Source organism: Cystoisospora suis, assembly GCF_002600585.1.
Source record: "Cystoisospora suis strain Wien I chromosome Unknown contig_1685, whole genome shotgun sequence".
Classification (NCBI taxonomy): domain Eukaryota; phylum Apicomplexa; class Conoidasida; order Eucoccidiorida; family Sarcocystidae; genus Cystoisospora; species Cystoisospora suis.
This window is the reverse complement of record NW_027154485.1, coordinates 52,334-72,195: the sequence shown is the minus strand read 5'-3', so window position 1 is coordinate 72,195 and position 19,862 is coordinate 52,334. Positions and strand designations below refer to the sequence as shown.

The 19,862-nt window shown below is 52.8% G+C and overlaps 3 protein-coding genes across 3 annotated transcripts in view; 1 reads left to right on the top strand and 2 right to left on the bottom strand.

Moving 5' to 3' along the window:
- Positions 1–455: 455 nt before the first annotated feature.
- Positions 456–4,106, bottom strand: CSUI_003731 (uncharacterized protein). Its single transcript, XM_068063926.1, has 4 exons — positions 3,106–4,106; positions 1,987–2,181; positions 1,292–1,441; positions 456–875 (listed from the first exon to the last, which is right to left on the bottom strand). The coding sequence occupies exons 1-4, from the start codon at positions 3,473–3,475 to the stop codon at positions 757–759; spliced, it is 834 nt and encodes a 277-aa protein (XP_067924104.1). The 5' UTR covers positions 3,476–4,106; the 3' UTR covers positions 456–756.
- A 1,954-nt stretch (positions 4,107–6,060) lies between these two features.
- CSUI_003730 (uncharacterized protein) lies at positions 6,061–13,476 on the top strand. The gene is made up of 4 exons (XM_068063925.1): positions 6,061–8,215; positions 8,785–9,029; positions 9,472–9,568; positions 9,924–13,476. The coding sequence occupies exons 1-4, from the start codon at positions 7,605–7,607 to the stop codon at positions 10,039–10,041; spliced, it is 1,071 nt and encodes a 356-aa protein (XP_067924103.1). The 5' UTR covers positions 6,061–7,604; the 3' UTR covers positions 10,042–13,476.
- A 574-nt stretch (positions 13,477–14,050) lies between these two features.
- Positions 14,051–19,862, bottom strand: part of CSUI_003729 (abc transporter transmembrane region domain-containing protein) — a 14,984-nt gene continuing 9,172 nt past the window's right edge. Inside the window, exons 10-14 of the mRNA XM_068063924.1 lie at positions 18,921–19,192; positions 17,823–18,093; positions 16,398–16,959; positions 15,750–15,931; positions 14,051–15,417 (exon numbers count right to left, since the gene is read on the bottom strand). Coding sequence (XP_067924102.1) covers positions 14,647–15,417; positions 15,750–15,931; positions 16,398–16,959; positions 17,823–18,093; positions 18,921–19,192 — 2,058 coding nt within the window. The 3' untranslated portion in view covers positions 14,051–14,646. The remainder of the gene's footprint in view (positions 15,418–15,749; positions 15,932–16,397; positions 16,960–17,822; positions 18,094–18,920; positions 19,193–19,862) is intronic.

The window sequence follows — 19,862 nt, the reverse complement described above, 5'->3', positions numbered from 1 at the left end:
GGCCGCTAATAGCTCCGGGAGTGAAGAGGGGTACATTGCTCTATGCTGTGCCATGCACGGAACGCCACGCAGGTAGGCCCGGTGCGTCTCCAGTAGGCTGTGTTGGTGACTCGTCGGAACCGAACGGGCATAAACTCCTCGTCGAGTTTGTATTTTACTCGATACAGTTAGAGTGATCCTCGCCCTGAACGAGTTACGCTCCACCTGAACGAGAGTCAGTTTGAGAGAGAAACAAAATCCGATCTTCGCCCCTGTCCAGCGTTTCTTAGCAGCCGCACCGGTGTCTAATAACTGGCGATCTCGAACCCTACACGGAGTGGAAAGGCTGTGTGTGGGAGAGGTAAGCTGCTGCTTCATCGATAGCACGCCAGTGAGGGAAGGTTGGAACCGATCCTTCTCGGCAAGGAGCTGCGAACGGTTGTTGCCGTGGCAACAGAAAAACCCTGCAGGGCCATTTGTTTTGGAAGACAATCGGAAACAAAAGGAGTCATGATGAGAGACATCCCCCGGCAGCAGAACACAAGGCGGTGACCGTCAAGCCAGCCACGGGGGCGACAGGGAGAGACGGAGCTGCCCAGGCGGGCCAGCCGTCCTGGCCTCTTCTTGTTGGCTAAGATCCACTTTAACGTAATACCTGCTTGACGACTGTAAACAACTTCAAAAACTAGAGACACGCGACAAGAAGCGATATCCACATGAGACATGCTGCAGCAGCAGAATAAGTGCGCCACAGCACCGCCGGAGATAGCTCCGACTTCAGTCGTACTGCTGCCTCAACTGCATCCAAAGCTCAGGTTTCCACGTGCTGTGGGAGCTCTGTCCCTTCTGTCTCTTCAACTTCTCTCTCTCTTTTATAGTCATTGCCTTTCGTTTCTCTGCAATGGGAGGCAGCACAACACAAGCAAAAAACAACCCCTCTTTGTCACCGCAGACGGTAGAACAGCCTTCACTCTCTCGACTTTCTTTGATCCACCCTAGCGAGCTCCAAGAATGTGTGCCCCGGAGCACACCGAACTACGAAGCATCGGAACACTCTTGACCACGAACGTGAGTGTACGTATATGCTTACATATGGAGGACGTAGGCCTTTGCCCCACATCTCTAAGCAAATGACGAGAGCTTTTCTTCGCTTTGAACGACAACAGTACGAACACAGGTGACAGCAGAGAACCGAACCGAGTGAGCGAAGCGGGAATTGTTTCGCAATAGTCCTTCTTAGGACGCCTGCTTGAATTCCCCCCTCAGATACCTCCCTATATAAACAATCTCCCCTTGTTTGTACCTTACGTACCTCCCCCACTGCCAGTCTGAATGTCACCGCTACCGTCGTCCGCATCTTTCGACGAGCCTGACGGCTGTTTGTAGCCTCCGCGTCCCTCGATTCCGACGAGAGGTACATGCCACGACGTCCCTATCGGAAGACCAACATACACTTGTTGAGCTGACGAAGAACGGACAAAAAAAAAGAGGACAAGCCGCGGGTTTGAGCTTCTTCGCAACGCCGACAGCAGTTGATACAGCAGGACGCGAAGATGGCATAACGAGAAAAGAGAAAGGAGATGACCACAGGGGACAATAAAAACACACCTGAACGCCAAGTCACTACGACAAACTGGATTTCCACATGCACACATCTACCCAGGACTGGAGAGGTCTCTCCCATTTGAAGAAGCATGACATTGACATGCATAGAAACCCCCAAAACATTTCTAAATCTCTAGCGGAATATATATATATATACACAGCAGAAAAGCTAGATCATACACTTCCTTATATGAATATGCCCATGTGTATCTGAGATTCGAATAGCATGCAGCATATACGACGCCCATCACCCCTGTAATGTAGAAGTACAGCTACGGGTCATACAACTAGGGATATAGCAGGATGCAATGCATATTATATTGTAGCTGACTTCAGTCTTGTGTTATCTTACGTGCTGACGTAGCAACTCCTGCAGGTTTCTTTTTTACATGCGCGACTTACGCTTTTTTGTCGCTGCCTTTGCTTTTTGTTGACGACGTTCCCTTCTGCTGAGGTGTGGTGCTCCGGCAGGGCCGTCTCTCCCTGCAGAGACATGGGTCAATTCCTCAGGTCTCTGCTGATGGCTCCGTCGTTCTTCTAACATTCTCCGCTCCGTCTCTTCTCGGACTCGTTTTTTCATGAGCTCTATTTCAGCCTCTGCACGCACATCCTTCTCATACAACAAAGCCCTTGCATGCACCGCCGCCCTACTGTCCCCTTTCGGGCTGTCGGCCTCTGCGTACGACAGAAGCGAGGGAAGGCGGATGGCCACTAGCACATCACTGACAAGCGGACAAATGCAAGAATAGACAAGAGACAGAAAACGAAATAGAACGCATCCTCGAGAAAACACCAAGGACTCTTACAGAGGCACGCTCTAGAAACTATGAATGAGCTAGCGTGTGTATGTACAGGACACTACGAGGTGCAGTGTAGAAGTTCGGGCCCATCAAAAAACAGTTGAAGGATTAAATTTGTTTTTCAAGGAAGCTACGCTTCTGAGGCTGGGAGTAAGCGCACTGCAGTGTAAGAAGAAGATTCTACTCGTAGGCGAGAAGCCACCGGGACAGAGAGGAAGAAACACAATAGAAGCTCATCTATATATATACATATATATAGATGAGATGCTTTTTTATTTACACTCCATCATCAGGCATCAATACAAAGCTGTGAACAGAAAGAGTCCTTATCGTGTGCTAACCAGTCGGAGGAGGTACGAGCCATTCAAGGATAGATGATGGCCCGTGCCGAATTCGAGCTGAGCTCAACTAAACTTAGCACACAAAGGACCCTCATACATTGATATCGTACGCCTTTAGGGTTCCTCAAGGTTGGCTGAGTAACATAACAAGCTTATTTGTAAGTAAAACGCTTGAGATAAGTATACAGTCTGCTTGCGGAGAAGCGTACAATTCCGAGAGGAATTTTTGCGAGATTAATGACTAGGTGGAGTGTTGGACACAAGGCTATGCGGCGAAAGACACCCCAGCCACGCATGGACAACGGCATCCACCGTAAAGCCGCGTTCACCAACACCGGTTCTCGGCGGGGAAAGACGACAACGCTCTGTCAAGAACTCACCTGGGCATGGCAGACTTACACCGCTGACAACTCCAGAGTCTCGATCTCTCTTCTCTTGGGCTAGCTTCTTTCTTCTCTCTTTCCTTTCCTTTCTCCCCTCCATGACAACGGCAGCTAGGTCGAACGCCACATCGTCGTCATCGTCCGCGTGGGTAGGTTGTTCGTCATTCTTTGTCTCGTCGTCATCGTCCTCGCTTGATCCTCCGTTCCCCGGAGCCTCTTTCTCATGCGGTCCGGAAGTAACTTTGCTGACAGCGTCAGAGGTAACCGAGCACTCCTGTTCATTCTTGCTGTCTTCTTCGTGATCGTCTTCACCTGAAGAGGAGTACCCGTCAATCTGACGCTGCAGCGCCAGCAAGTCGTCCACCATACGGGTGACCCCTAGCTGACGATGTAAGACGCTTTTTGCGCTCGAGAGTCAGTTGCTCGGCAAGAAGTCTCCCAGGATGGACAGAAGCGCATACACGAGATTGAAAAGAAAACGCTCAAGACAGAGAGGCTGCAACGACAGAGCCTCTAACGGACACCACTACTGCGCAAGAATATCTGCCACTGGCAACCTCCGCTCCTACCGGGAGTAAAACGCAATTGGGAACAAGGCGTACTTAAACCGCCACGCGAGGAGCTGCACTTTGCCTCTTGGATGCATGGGCACGCGACCACGGAAGACACAACGAAGGCCTAAGAACGCAATCCGCCGCTGGCTAATGGCCGCTGTCAGAGAGCTGCCAGTCCGGACAGGGAAGGGGAGAGTGACGAAAAAAGACGTAAGGTTGGGGACATTCAGCCAGACAAACGGCAGAAGGCGTCGCTGGCGCATGCAGTCCACCAAAAGAGGGACACCCTCGGCAGCCGAAATCAGTCGTCAGTCAGGGAGTGTCATCTTGAAGTGATACTGCAAAATCGGTGGAGTTTTACAGTTACATGGAGGACATGCTGGGAGTTGCGTGTGTCCGTGGCGATACTAGGGATCAAGCGACCGCTCCTACGCAGCCTAGCGCATCGCATGCACGCCTGCGCGCGATCAAAGGAAACGAGCCGCTTGCAGAACACGCACATCGCGAGCAGACCTCGAGCTTACGAAGGACACCACTGACACCGGAATGGGCCAGCGACAGCCTGGGCGAAGTGAACGGTGATGCTAGCCTGCGCTGTGCACCTCACATGGGAGGTCCAGAAGACGTCGATGCAGACACATCTTGGTGGTACTACGTGGAAGATCCAACTGTACGTGCCTGAGACTGCAGAAAGTCCTTCGCGTCTTGGGGTAATGAGCGCTTGTACGAGGCCGCAGAAAGCATTCCTTCTCATGATTGCGTTTCCAGCAGTTCCTACGGGACTTTGCTTTGTCGGTGTGCTCTTCACAGGGGGAGTGTATTCGTGCGAGATCTCGCCGAGGCAGGGCGTGCTGTTCAGCAGTGCTCAGGCTTGCTGAACGCTGTTTAGCCATCATTGGAGCAACCGGGACGCGGCGTACCAGGGGTTATCTTCTGTGGACCTCTGTAGCGTCGACAATGTGTAAGTGAAGAGGTTTCTGGCAACTGAGTCTTTCGAGACGCGGGTTCTCGGCTCGCCTCATGTCTCAAGTCCCGTCGGGCATTGCTGTGGTTTCCGCGATCGAAGGCAGCGTGACCTTGTGCTTGCCACCGTAGTGCCGATAGGGTCGCTATACACTGAGCGTCTGGAAGTTCCCTTCCTTACCACGGTAGCTTATGAAGAAGCCCGCGATAACCGGGCGGCCGGATAGTAACTCCGCACGCGGAGCAACTTACGCAGAGTGCAGAAAAAAACAGAAGTAGGGATCCTTGTAGCAAAGAATCTCAAAGAGAAAAAGAAAGACAGAAATGTGAAGTGATCCGGAGCGACGCTCGTGAGGAACAAGAGAACGCGGGTGAGAGGAGACGGCTTCCCGTTGACCCTTCTGCTGACTGGTGCAGTTTTTGCCTTCTGTCGTTTTAGGTCAGACAGCTTTTATCTCGTCACACTTTCCTAGTTCGGGCTAAGGACACGACCGATTTATTGGGCTGCTGACAGCCCAAACCACGAAGTGCCGACTCTGTCCGTACTACTCTACCACGGAAGTGCCGTATGCAGTGCCGCACCTCCGGGAACAAGCCGTTGTCGCAGTTCGACGCACTGCCGTATCGTATAGTGTCGCCAGTTGTTAGACAAGTGGAAGTACGTGACCACCATTGTCCGGCGGTAGAGTACCGAAGTGAGCGCCCTGGTATGGGGGCAGCTGACGGTAGGTTGTTGGACTGGAACGCAAGCGCCTACGGCGCTGCTTGCCCACTCTAGGCGCCACAGCCGCCGCAGCCCGGGAGAGGCACCCTTCAAGTCCGACAGGGGAAAGTACTCGGATTCTCAGAAACGGATGTACTGGGAAAGATCGGAGCTGCCGCAGCAGAAAACCGTTTCTCCGGTTTCGTGCTACGGCAGCGAAGCCGCGGCAGTCCACAGACAAACGTCACTGTGATAACGCGTCGCACTCTTCCGGAGGCAGGTAGTTTTTAAGGAGCCCTCACACGGTGCTCACCTCCGCGCCCGGGTGACACTGTGGTCTGGTGAGGGCTTCAGAAGCTTCTGAATAACGGGGGAAAGTCCCTGGAGTACAACGGACCCGTGGGCCTTAGCACTGCTCGGTCAGATTGGTGATACTATGAGGGACAAGTTTACTGTCCCCGGACGTGTTGTGCAGCGTACTGATATAGACGCTTTGTTGTCGGTGCTTGAGCAGCCAGTGAAAAGATCAAAAAGGCGCTGCGGGGAAATGCGCTCTTGTCATCAGCAACCTGGTTTCATTTTTGGTTGCCGGCACCTGGGGCCCCAAGGGCTAGCGCAGCGCTCAGGTGTAGCTGAGCATTCTAGCGCCGTGATCCACTTGCCCTTCGACTACTCCCATCCTCGCTCTATAATATCCTCGATGTTGCGGACACAGGAGGGCGTGACAAGGTGTGGAGGTCAAGAGGAGAACTCCACGCTTGAGTAGCCCACCTGGCCGATACGTCGGCAACGCACGGACTCGCTCACCGGGTCCTCTGGCCCCCCCACCTAGCAAGGCTGCCTCCAACCTTGCGGGCACGCCGGAGAGTGGAACTGATTTTGTCTCTTCCGGGACCCCATTTGGTCCGCGGGGCACTGCGACAACTGCGACATATATAGGAAGATAGGGTTGTCGCCCCATCATGCATCTGGCCCCCGTTTCTCGTCATACCAGTACACATTTTGTACCCTCTACTTCTTTTGGCGGCCGCAATGGGGTGTGCGAGGGAATGAACTAGTACAGGTGCCTTTTCTGGGTGTTTTCCGTGTGCCCTTCTTGACTTCCAGCTTTTTCCCTATGAAAGCACTCTAGCGGAGGCTGCTCAAGCACGGGCGTTGGAATTCTGACATCTCGACAAGGTAACAGCGGAACTCGCGGAGGAACAGGAAGAGGCTGCTGTCTCCCCTCTCGTGTTATCAATTATAGCCTGTAGCTGAAGCACGGAACTTTCGCATGCACAAGGGTTGTCTTGGCTTGGCGGGATCGAACTTTCCGTCCGTGCTGCGCTGCTCATGGCCTTCCGTCACTTTCTCCGTCTCGGATGAGTAGCACTTCCTCGCAGGAGCGTCCGCTCACATTCTTCGAAGGAAAGGCCACTCCGCGAAAGACACAGCTTCCGGGGGCCGTGGGACTCCTCGGGTTTCATTGCGTGGCGAGTGTGTGACTCGGTCGTCTCCCCGTGTTGCTCAATCTTTTTCGTAGCTCACGCGCGCAAGGGAAATCCGCGGCGCGACAGGAAGTGTACAAGCAGCTGCCAAGAAATTCATCCAGACCCGCGCAGCCACTTTTGGGGAAAGATATGGTAACCGGAATCAAAGGTCTTGTCACCTGTGAAGACACTTCTGCCTTCATTCGCACCTTGGCATTTTTAGCAGCGTCAGCTCGATATTCGGTACATTTCTCTTCTGTGGCCGCGCCCCACATAGCCCGACTCAACCTATGTGGGCTGGGTCAGATTGTGCCGCGAATGCCCTGCTGAAGAAGCTGTATACAAAGCACGTCACGGAAACGTGTGCTTGGGGGTGTTCGAGGCGAATCGTCCGTAGCGCTGAAACCTGATAGGTTGCGGGTTGCAGGGTTCCGTCAGACGCGAGATAGGCGTACTGCCAGAAGTAACGCCCTGGGAGCGAGCTTTCGGCGTGCTCGCGGGTAATTGTTTCTTGTATCGCCTTCGAATGAGACTACATTACGTGCCACGTGGCGTGGATCTGTTTTCTCTGCGGACTTTTCCAGCGCGTTGTCCCCTTCTCTCACGTTGTTTTCTCTGCTCCACCTCTACACTGCTGCGGAGCTCCGGCAAACAGGTGCTGTCGGAAACACGGTAAAGATTCGTATCCGTAGCAGGAAGTTTGTCACCGGGTACAAGGTAGATCAGGGAGGTTCTCTCTCCGTAAGGCCTCTCAACAAATGTTGGAACTCTGTGATTAGGCCACCACCCAAGCCTTCCAGCAGCAGCATGGCGCGGTCTTCGACCCAGGGAACCGAAGAGTTGACTTCTGTGAGGTCATGCTCTCCCTCCCCACCTGTAGCATCCTCCCCGGTTGTGTCTGCTTCAAGCCCTTCTCTTGGAGCTTCCACGAATATCAATACGAGCGGCCTTCCCGTGACTAGACCTCCGGCTGACCGCATAGACCTAAAGGGTTACAGGCGGGTCAGCAAAAAGAAACAGGAGGCGGCTGACGATACAGATGTAATTGTCAGTAGCTCCGGGAGTGTCCGCCTGTACATTGCTTACGCCCTCCGCATGCTCACTGGGGGAGCGGAGCCTGTTGATGGGCAGAAAACGTCGGGGGAGGATGCGGACAAAGGAACAAGTGTGACACCAGGAGGGGAAGACAGGGAAGCATCGACGCGTTTTGGGTCGATGGAAGGGCAGCTCTCTGAGACAGGGAAAGAATCTTCGGCTGCAAAACCGAGTACTCCGCAGCAGCCTGTTGATCGCATTACAGTGCGAGGAAAAGGCCAGGCAATGGCAAATGCGATTCTCACCGCCGAGGGCGTGAGAGGAAAACTCCCATATCTCCATTTAATTGTCCGGACTGTCGTTGAGGAAATTCAAGACGAATGGTGCGTGTCTCTGTTCTGTCCCCCATGTTTTCTTTCCGTCAGTTCACGTGGGAAGGAGGAAAGCTAGCAGTTGAGAGCAGTGAAAGGCCCCCTGTGGCTATACAGTCCAGCAAAACTTCGTACTTTCTACCATACCTGCCTTGCTGAGTTACTACTTTCCGGAGTAATTTCTCGTTCCGTGGGTGGTCCCGTCAGGTACTGATCTGCTATACTAGTGTGGTCGCGGATCGTCGCGATGTTGTATTGGGTGGGCAAGGCTGTCATTTGTCTCTCCAGGACGATACGCAGGAGTTGCTTCTCCCGTGCCCTGTCTTTCGGTAGCCTTTCGCCGACACCAGCGATCCACAGATGCACGTATACACTGCACAGATCAGCTGCGCCGCGTTACTGAAAACCTCGTGCAGAGGGGCCCAGCCAACTCAGTGGCACCTTTTGCTCTGACAATGCTAGAGCACCCCTTCCGGAAAAGGCGCATGGACTGGTAGTTGTCTTTCTCCTTGAGGGTCATCGGAGGCGCATGGACTGGTACTTAACTTTCTCCTCGAGGGTCATTCTCAACTTGTTCACAGGATCCTGGAAGACGCCACATCGGACGCGGAAGGAGTTTCGGCTGACCATGAGAATACACACGAAGATGCGGAAGAGAACTGGAAACCGAAGTGTCTCTTGGTCCCCAGGACAGTGTACCAGATAATAATCGTGATCGCTCGACATGTCACCCCGGAGGAGACACAGGACAAGGGGTATCAGCCACCCCTTGCACCTACTGAAAGTGGGCAATTAGTAAACAATGAGAGGAATTTGATAGGAGCTGGTGAGTTGACCTGCTGCGTCGTATGCGACTGTCAAGGGGCATCCGTAGTATGAAATCTACAGTCTGGACTGAAGGCCGTAACTTGATGGAGTACATGTTGTGTTGGAAATGCCGTATATGGAGGCCTGTTAAGACCTGAGCGTGTGAAACTTACGACGAGGCTTGTGCGGACTTGGCTCTAGTGAAGGTCTCTTACAGATGGAGCCTGCTCAAAGCCACCTTGAGGCGAGACTGCTAGAACACATGCCCGTCGCAAGATCACCTGGCGAAAGTTTCTTAGTCCGGTGTCATGTTTCAAGAGTCGGTCTCAGCTGTTCCCGAAAGAAGTCAGCGTGGTGAGTACGTTCGTGCTCCGCAGGGAGCTCAGTTTAGATAGCGTCATCTGTGGGCATACCTCGAACGTGATGCGTGGTGTTGTGATATTGTGACTTTCTGTTGTCAGGCTTCAGACGCAGTCGAGCCGGTCGAGGAGCGGCGCGCAATAGCGATGTAGGGTATCCTCCTCCAGGGCGCGGCCGGGGCGGAAGAACAGGTGGAAGGTAAGAGTGACAGCTTTCTGACGTCGCGATGTATATGTGAATGCCGTAGCACCCACGGTTTGGATACAACGGCTATCGCTTTCTCTGCTCAGTGCACTGCGTGCTTGGATGCAGTAGGTAGCTGCCCGGTAGGAAGCGATTGCTCTTTCCCTCCTCGAGTGCGAGCTTTGTATCTGTGCGGGGTTCGCTACTCTCTCTTATTTAGTACAGTCTCTATCTCGATTCGTGCCCTTGTCAGAAGGTATTAGGCGAAGGCATGTGGGTTTCTACGTGGTGTCGTTGCTGACGCTTCGGTTGAGTCACATGCATCGGGTAGGAGGTACCCATCTGCGCAATGTGGTGCTGTTCCCCTCAGGCGGTCGAAGCTTGGTGGTAGAGAGGACCAGGTGGAAAAGCAAGTGTCTGATGTCCCCCAAGAAGACATTCGGGCGGACGGCCAGCCACAGGTCAAACGTGAGGCGGCCTCCGCGTAAGGGCATAAGCCTCGTTGCAGTTGAAGCAGCTGGAGTGTGTCAGAAGGTCACCCTCGCCCGTCAGGACAAGAGTCCGCACCTAATTCTAAACCCTAAGCAATCCACTTGGTGTTGGAAAAGAGTGAGGAATTTGAACTTCGAGTGATGGGGTGTGAACGCTTCTAGGCGCTTTTGCAACAAGTTTTGTCTGGAGACGTGAGGGACCGAAACGTGAGTAGGCTGAGGAAGTCTGATGCGGGGTGCTGAGGTTGTCGTCGTACTGGAGTACGTCACTTAGTCGTCTCACTTGATTTTCGTATGAGACAATCCCGACTCGCTTGGGCAACAAGTGTGAGGGAGTAGTAGTAGGGTTAGACTAGCCCTGGGCTGCAGTCCCTTTGTACAGGTTTGAAACTACAAAACAAAGAAAAGATATCGAGGAAAAATGAAGCAGTTACATACAAACGACCGATGTGCGCTAAGGCACGTGGAAGAAAACCGTCCAGGCTACCTTGTGCATAGCAGACATCTGGTTGCGAACCTTTTTCTAACGCCAGTGAAAGTGCGGGACGTTCCGACTGTATGAGTAGAGCGAACGGTTTGTCTGTCGTGGTAGGTCCGCGATATGCAGTGCAAGGTGTGTGGAAAGGTGTTTCGCAGCTCTTTCATGACGAAACTGTCTGCATACCTGCGAGCCCTATATCCTTCTGCCTACTGGAGTGGATCCCCTCGCGTCTGCAAGTGGATGTAGTGGCGGGGCGATCAGTGGATGACTCTCGACGTGTTGACAAAGAGATGAAGGAAAGGCACGGCCAGTGGGTGCTTGCTGTGCTTGGAAGGGTCACATGGCAGGCCCTCTGGCCGGGAGGGCTGGCTGCTAAGCTAGCGCCAGAGAGTAGGTTTGCTTCCCCCTCTCGTTCAGTATGTTGTCTCTTTTGTCTTCTTTCACGCGATGTCAAGAATCTCATGGGGACGATCTCTGTCGCCTGCAGTGTGGTGAAAAGCTATGCGAGCAGTCTTGAGGGTGACAGTGTTTTTTTCCGGATGCCGCGGGGCGTCTGTGTGTTTTATGGCCTTTTCTCACGTTTCATATACGTTTTTTTTGCAAGTCCGCAGATAGTTTCTGTGGAGGGGCAAGGGGACAAGGCCTAAGGTGGGGTGCTGTTGCCTCTCAAGTTGCAACGAAAAACGAGGTGTTGCCGAGAGCGAAGACGTGAGACTTTAGTAATCAGAGCATAAGGGCGGGAGAGGCGGCTGGAGGACAGCTTGTTGACCGTCGGGCTTGACGAAGTTACCGTATGTGCATGCCCGTCGTTTCCTTCGGGCGGTGTGAACATTCTTGTTAAACGCGAGAGCCACCGCTGCCTAATATTCTTGATTGCATGGTTGTACCTTCTTTGGGTGTGGAGTGCAGCCACAGAGGTATGCCAGCTGTACAGAATGTTCCTGCCCTTCGCAAACTCTCGCTCACTTGCATACAGTAACGTTCAGTGGAACTTCTCTGTGACAGCATGTGTCCGTCTTGAGTCGGCCGCAGCTGTTTATCCTGTCCGTACGCGAGTATACGGTTGTGAGGGTGAAAGCTTTTCGTGGGGTGTTGCGGCGTCACCGCTGGCTGCTCTGCATCTTGCGGGGGAGAGGGGACAAAGAGATCAGAGCTAGGGGCATGAATATTCCTATGTGATGATCGTCTTTCAAGTCTTGCAGTTGGCGACTGTACTCGCCTCTGCAAAACACTCCCGCTCGTGGAAGAAATACAGTACAGTATTGGTCGAAGCCGTTATTACCCAGTCACTGGCCTATGTGTATGCGTAGCCATACAACCAGTAGCACGTTTTACGGTTCCAGCACGGAGGTCGCATCTATGAAAGGATTTTCAGCAGTAGCCGTTTTAGGTAATCTAGAGTACTTGGATTCGTGTTCAATCCATGTGCGCTGTCATTTTGAAAGGCGTCTCGTCATGGCACGACGTCTCCCGGGGATTCGTTCTGATAGAATACTGTGCGATCAGTCATTTCGATGTGACAAATCACCTCTGACCCTTGTCTGGCAGTCGGAGGCCTGGGTGGCCTCTCGAAGAAGGCCCGCGGTGCTGTTGCGAGTTGTCCGGCCAGCGTGTCTCAACCGCACAGACTCGTGTGTCGTGCGAAGGGGATTGTGCAATGGAGAACTCTTCTATACTTTTTTGAGAGGGACCATGGATATATCCGGCTTTTTTTGCCCCTTCTGTCGCAGCCGAAGTTCGATTAGATATCTTGTTCACATCTTGCTCGCCTTCCTCACTGATTTTCGGGAGGAGCCCCCCGCTCCAAACGTCCCGACAACAGAGAGAGCCCATTCTGTGTGTACATCTAGGCAGGCCTCTACAGCGATAGTGTTGTGTGACCACGCTTTCTCAGTGGTTGTCTCTGCCTGGCGGATTCGAGGTTCCCTCACAGAGAAATCTTAATTTCTCCGGGTGTGGCACGTGCTCTAGGGGGCTTCATTCTCGTCTTCCACTCATTCCCTTTGCACAGTGAGGGGGAGGCGGCCCCTTTGGACTACGCAAGATGTGGGACAAGTAAGAACGCAGCGTTGTTGCGACGGAGATAGTTTTTTTTTCTTCTTCTTCAGCGCTCTCCCTGTCTGCCGCCCATGGTTTCGGTGTCAGGGGGCTGTGACCATGCCCCCTGGGTACCGAATGAGTAAGGCGGTCTCCTGCTGGGTCTTGTGTGAGCAGTTTGGTGTAAGTCTTACGCACACATTTTCACAGATGCAGCAGAAGCACGGTGGACGGCGGTCCTAGTACAATCATGTACACCCCGTCTATAATCATGGGGTAGCCAGTAGTAAGCCAGTGCGACCGTGTTTTTTGTCAATAGGGCGAGGCTTTCGGCTCTGTCTTGCTCCTGTTTAGTCGCCACTGGTAAAACCCGGACAAGGTCCACTGGTATCCGAGTCGGAAAACGACTGGATCATCCCCTGTGTAAGAAACAGCTGCGGTGTACCAAGCTAGCTGTTTCGGTGGTGCGCGATAACATCCATCTCAAAAGAGATCTCGATTCTTCATTCTTCGCTCGTAGAAGGTAGAGGCTAGAAGACTAGGACTTCGCTTCAAAGCGTGCTGCAACCACGGTCCTTCAGAAGAGACCCGTGAGCAAACTCGGAAACTGTCCGTCGCGGTGGTGGCGGCACGGGTCGCGCCGTTGTTGACCTTCGTGCGCTCTTCGTGTTCCTGATTTGTTGCTGAGGCTGGGATGGCCTGATTCTTTTTTTTTGGCGGGTCACGGGTTTGGCGAGTGCTTGAGCAAGTACCATACTTCACTCCTTCGGTTGTCCGCTGAATCCCGGTGCGTGCGCGTGAGCGATACTTCACTATGTCCTCGTGTGTGGTACGCGTGGAAAACTTGCTTGTGTGTGCTTCTTGTTCCGAACTGAACACGGGTGCACAGCGCCTGGGTCCAAGGTTAGTGGGAGTGCTTCGGTTTCGCGTCTGCAGATCGTTTCTACCAGACAACGTCGACTGGCAGTGGTCCGGATAGAGCCCGCCCACCATAGATGTCCTTGATTCGCGTGAGATCCAAGCATAGGCTTCTTTCTCCGTTGACCAATTGGCGACCAGTCAACGCACAGGCCACCCCGCGCACGCTGAACTCCTCTGCGGATGGCATACGGCCAGAGATCCCCTGTAGAAATGTGTACAGCTCATACTGGTTTCGGACAGCAATTCCCGAGCTGCGTTAGTCTATGTCGTCGGACTTCTGACAGTAGATCAAGGCTGTCCGCGGGGCTCTCTTGCCAAAGGTGCATCGATTGTTGTAGTTCAACGGGTAGAAAGCGGAGCTTCTGTCACTACTCTGAGGAATCTGCTACTCTCTGTCCGTCACGGCGGCATTCCCGTAGGTACCTCTCTATGCCCCCTTCTTTCTTGGCTCGGGCGTGCAGCCACGAGGGCAGGACCGTGGAGGTGAGAAACACTCTGCACTCTCGATCCTGTACGTAACCGCCAAGCGGAGTGAGCTTCAGCCGCTTTCCGGCGAGCCAGAAGTCTTGGTGTGCAAGAACGTTGGTTCGCAAGACAAGACAAATGCAATGATCGTTGTAGTCAACAATCGAGAACGCACTGACAGACACGCGTGCTCTCTCAAGAGGCAGAAATCCTCATTCCGGCAACCCAGTACTACGGCGAACAACCCAAAGACGAAAAAACCACGCGAGAAAAGGCACATCTCTTGATGTGGCGGGGGATCGTCCGCTACAGACGGCGCCGTTAAAAGAACCGCACGCTCAGCAATAACTAACCAGATTTCAGGAAAACCGCATATTATGTGCAAACGCGGGATATGACCTGAGGCACTCCGCTAACTCAGACGTTTTTCGTAGCGGGCAGCTGCAGCCCCTGTACAAGAGAATTCGGAAAGTGCCATCAACAGCGGGTTTTTCGCTGTAGTTCGGCTCCCCCCTGGTTGGCCTGGTTGGCAGTCCAGTGGTCTTTTTGCAGTGTCTCCTCTTTGCAAACACCACCGATGCCCGAGCATACCCTTGTCGGGCTGTCGCTGCTTCGCCTTGGTGACCAGATTTCTCCAAAACAATTACCAGCTTTCTCGCAATTTCCGCAAACACCACCACCTCGGTCGGCGTCTTCGCTCACTTCTCCGCAGCCGCTCTCTCCGACTCTTTGCGTACACGTCGCCATTCGTTCACGTGCCGAATCATTACTTCGGCAAGCTGCTTATCAGTCCGGATGTCCGCAGGCCGGCACTCTCCTATCTTCCAGCCTTTCCACAGAAGCCAGACGCGGTCGCACGTCTGCAACGAAGCTACATGGTGCGCCACAATGAAGACTGTGCAATGCGCGAACACACGTCGGATCAACTGCGGAATAGGAGTAAACCTTTCGTGGACAGTGGGAAGTCGCCGAGCAGGCATTTCGCTGTCCTCTCCTTCCGCAGGTTCTTGTTTGTGCTCCGACGCCTTTTTTTCTTCAACCTCGGCATACAACTTTCCCAGCGTCTCAGCAGGCGGTTCATCTACCAAGATCATTCGGTACGATGGTGCACGAAGGACCAATCGCGCCAAAGCTAAATACCTAATCTGGACGTCCGAAAGGGGATGAGAGGATACTATGGTAGTATCTTCGCTACAGACTGCTGCCTGTTCTTCAGGTGCACCTTGCTTTGCAGCTGCGGGCCGAGTCGCGCTCGAACTTAAGCGACGAAGGGAGTCCACCCGAGTGGGTCGGACAGGGAACTCGCTTTGTGAATGATCTGCCGTGGTAGTAGCCTCCTCAGCCTCCACTGCCGCGTCATCGGGGAGTACAACGGTGTCCAACTGTTTTCCACCTGGGAGGTTTTGTATGAGAGAAGATATTCCCACTTCATCCATAGCTAGCCACAGATCTTCATCGGCGTGCTGGCGCTGCAGACAGGCCAAGAGGAAAACAATCAGAAGTCAGATACTGCATCGGAGGGCGCGCGCGTGCGTTACTGACGAAGCATCCGTGTTGCTTGTCTCCCAGTGGTAACCCGTGACCGCCCCTAGAGTCCTGGCACGATCATCACGGCCAGAATGGCAGACAAATCAAAGTACAAGCTTACGCTGTGCAAGCTGAACTACAATGTACCTGGAAGTACAAGCACCTGGTGCCATAGAATGGTACAGTCTCCCAGTGTAGCGAAAAGGCATTTTAGACAGGCACGGAATGCGCATATACTGCTTTTAATGACCGGCGCCGCAGTTGTCTCTCTCACCCGTGGGTCCAAGACGTCCCGAACTGTCATCCCCTTAAAAACCATTGGATGTTGCGGAAGCACCCCGATCACTTGTTTGAGCACCTGCTTTGGCAGACAGTCGATGCGGGTGCCGTCGAGAAGAATGGCGCCGCGGTAGCAGGGAAGGAGACCAGTCAAAGACTGCAACAGAGTCGTTTTTCCTGAACAGCCGGAGGGCACAGCTTTGGGGCAGGATGAATAGTACCTCCCCCTCAGAGCAAAATCACCAGCATTCACCGAGTGCCTCCATTCGAACACGTGCAAAACGCCCGCCACGAAACGGCTGCGCCGTGTCTCTTCTTGCTATCAGTGCTGCGATAGACGGTCTCAAAAGCTCGTCGGTACTGTTAATAGACATGACATCGAGACGTGAGGAAATCGCAAGAGGAAGCCCACACTTTCCTTCAAAAGTAGAGGCTGCCATGCCTAGACTGTTCAGGACGGAGACCCACGAACCGCGACAGGGGGTTCTCCGAGAAAAAACGATACGATCGCCGGATCACTACCACCGGCCTCTAGTTATACTGAATTGTGAGATCGAGAGCCCTGAATCCGTGTGTATGAAATACACTGGCCGAGCTAAATGAAAAGACACACCGAGCTAGTTTCCCTGGCCCGCGAACCCACCTGATCCTGTTCGGCCGACAATACCTACATGGTCAGTCGGCCCGACTATAGCAGAGAGACGATGAATACTTGGAGACAGGAAGATGGCATCATCTCCACCACTGAGTGTATCGATAGCCTCTTCAAGCCATGTAATCTGCTGCGTCCTCTCCTCTTCTGTCCTCGGCTGACCGTGGAGATACTGCCTCAGCGTGAGGACCCCCTCTTCGTCTCTGCTGTCCGCTGTTGCTGTTTCCTTTCTCCGATTTTGCAGCTCCATCAGACGCCTCTGAAGGCGCGCTCGCAGCTCCTCTACATGCTGAAAGCCTGGACGCCTGTATCTCACATCTACGTCGGCAAATTGCACCCCTCTGCGGTTAGCCGGGAGGAACGGGAGGGTCGATGACGCAGAGGCGATCCCAGACTGGCTGGTTATCGAACTTCTTCCGCTAAGCGAGAAGCCTGGCCGCGTTTTATCTTTTGGTGAGTTGAAACCATCAGAAGGATTATTCAACCCACGATCCGAGCTCTCCAGCACAGCGATTGATTCAGGCAGCAGCTTGTCGGTACATGCGATATACTCCTGTACAAACAAAAATGTCCCGCAGAGCATGCGTCTCCCTCCCAGGTGGATCACCGGAAGACTCCGTTCAATTCCACGCGCAATCGCGTGTACGGGGCGGCAGTTCGTTCGGTGAAGATTGAGAATGAGTAAGGACCTCTTCTCCTACATCAGAACGCTCTTGTCAGTGTTGCCTAGTAGCGAGTCCCTTGCTGCTGGGGAGTTGCAGAGCGCTCATCAAAGGCATCATTCCATATATAACGCATAAGCCTCCTATGTCTTTTGAGAGGACACATAGAGCTAGGAAAATAGATACTGTCTCTTCGCTGATTGAGAGCACTAAGAAAGTGTTGTCTTGATAGCAACGACTTGCATATATCGCACGCTTGAGTGGCCGCAGCTGGTGTACACATATGTCCTTTCTCTCGACGGTGGCTTTGGGGTGTACACGCCAATCAAGGGACAAAGAAAGGAGGATCAGGGCAGAGATCAGATACGTAGAAAGGCGTGTTTTTCGCTACGGTAATCTGCGGGGAGCAGATGATAATGCTAGCGCACTCTTTAGCCATAGAAACGTTCAGAAGAGTGAGTAGGTAAGCACATACTTCTTTGCTCCCGGCAAATGAACCGAACAGCTATACCGTTCATGGTGACCTGAAGCGACAACCCTTTCAGGGAAAAGATGTCTCCATCCTCCCATTTTCGTCCGTGTATATGAAACAGTCTCTGTGGTCTCCAAAAGAAGTCTCTACAGTCTTGTATTATGTCGACCTGAGATCCACATACATACTGTAGAGAAGAACTCACGATTCATCTCTCCCGCCGTTCAGCCGTGCACTGACTACATGAGAAGACGGGTGACAGGCCATGTCACCTGAGCTTACGTGAATGCGCTCGACGGAACACATTTCCTTTTCCAAGTGAGTGTAGTGATGCAGAAGGCGCCGCAAAGTCGAAGCGACAGAAAGAGAGTAAGATACCGCCAGGCCAATGTATCCTGCTTGGGGTATAGAGCCGAGTGTGGATGATGATGATGTAGAGGCTGGCTGTCCCGTCTGCAGCTGAGCATACGCGACTACACGAGGTCCAATGGCATTCAGAACAGCCAGAGGGAAGGTAAGGAGCTGGAGGCGTATTGAAGCCCAAGAGCTTGCTCTGTGAAGCAACACACCCAAGACGAGACAGAAAGCATGACAGTTAGAAATAGAAAGATACGAGTAGAGGAATGACACCCGACCAGACAAAAGCTGCTCTGAAACATCTTCGGTATTTGTCTCTGCGCGGACTTCAACCGTCGTGACCGGCAGGTGTGGTCTTGTAATAATGACGGTTAGTTGTTGTCACCTCAGATGTTGTAAGATGTGTGAGACTGCCTGAGAGAACCCTATCGGTTTCCGACATTTCCCTTCTGAGCACGGCGTGGAAAAGAAGAACTGGAGACAGACTACAAACCTAGATGCAGGGGCCATTACAGCCACTGCAAAAAGAAAGATCACCTACCCGGCACGAACCGCTCGCACCACTGGAGGAATACACGTGCACTTTCTTTTCTGTCAAAGCCAAAGATCCAACGCTCGGGATCGAATTCAGGAATGGAACTGTGGCTGCAGTGCGGAGGAGAACAACGGCGTACGGGCGGGCTGAGATATGCTGAGGCAATCCCCGATGCGATGCCCAAGAAATGTGTTCACAAAGACACCTAGCTAGCGAACAACGTACAATCGGATCGCTCGTTGACACGAGTGGGTATGTTACTTTGAAAGCTCTCCAGGAAGACGGAATACGCCGTTTCTCCCCTACGCATCCCGCAGAAACCAATGTTGCTATTTCATCTCTTGTCCCTGCTCTGGGGCCCTCGAAGCTATGAAGTGCTCTCGCTTCTACTTCGCCCGCAGGCCACAATAGTATGTGCTTCTATAAGAAGACGGTGGATAGCTCGAAATTGAAAGAAGGTAGTGACGTTGAGCGAATAGTCAGCTTACCCCCAGTGGAAGATCTTAGCTCGCTGTGAGTTCTCTACTTGGTCGAGGTTTTTCTCACAGAAGAGCCGCTTTCTTCGGAGAGCGAAAATGATATCTCTTCCGGATAGACATTCACTGAATGAGGAGCAGAGCGGCGAAAACGAAATAAGAGAAGCCCTCTGAACCTCCCGACACGTAGCTCGGTAATACCGAAAAACTTGAAAGTAGATCAAGACAAGGAGGACTGGGAGAACGGGAAGAGCCCAGAAGGTTGTGAAGGCGAGAATAACAAACTGAGGAGAAAAGGACAGCACACCGGGGGCATCGGCGTTGCCAGGACGTACGCGGAGACGATCAAGGGGAAGGAAGGGAGGTGTGGTATCAACCTGACTGTGTTAGGGGCCAATGCAGCTTTCTTGTCGTACCAGCTGACTCATTCAAGAAAGGAAGAGTACTTTAACTGGGACTGGAGAGGAATCGAGGAATTTTATCTGTACCTACCGGCTTATTCATCTATTGCGGAAAAAAGAATGGGGCTAGAGAGAGCTGCACTCTTGCCACGCGCCGTGACAAGAAGGGCACAACTAGCGTAACACCAAAGAATTCTCGCATGCCGAAGAGAAGTACACCAAGCAACAACATGAAGGAACAAGCGTATCATCGACCAGATCACTCTATATGTATCTGCTTTCATCGCGCAGATCTCTGATGAGAATCCTCCTTCATGTTACCTTTCCAGCCTACACAAGAAAGCTGTTCGTTTCTCGCGCAGTCTCTCATATCTCCGCCTGACTTTTCTTTCATAGTGAGTCGACACTCGTAGTCAACCCACACCGATGAAACACCCGAGGCAGACACATCGAATGAGTTCAGGAAAAGGAGAGGACAGCCGTTTTTTGTCAGCTTCCCCACAGTCGAAGCTGAAAGGTTTATCACAGAGCTAGCCCCGAAGTGGTGAAGCAC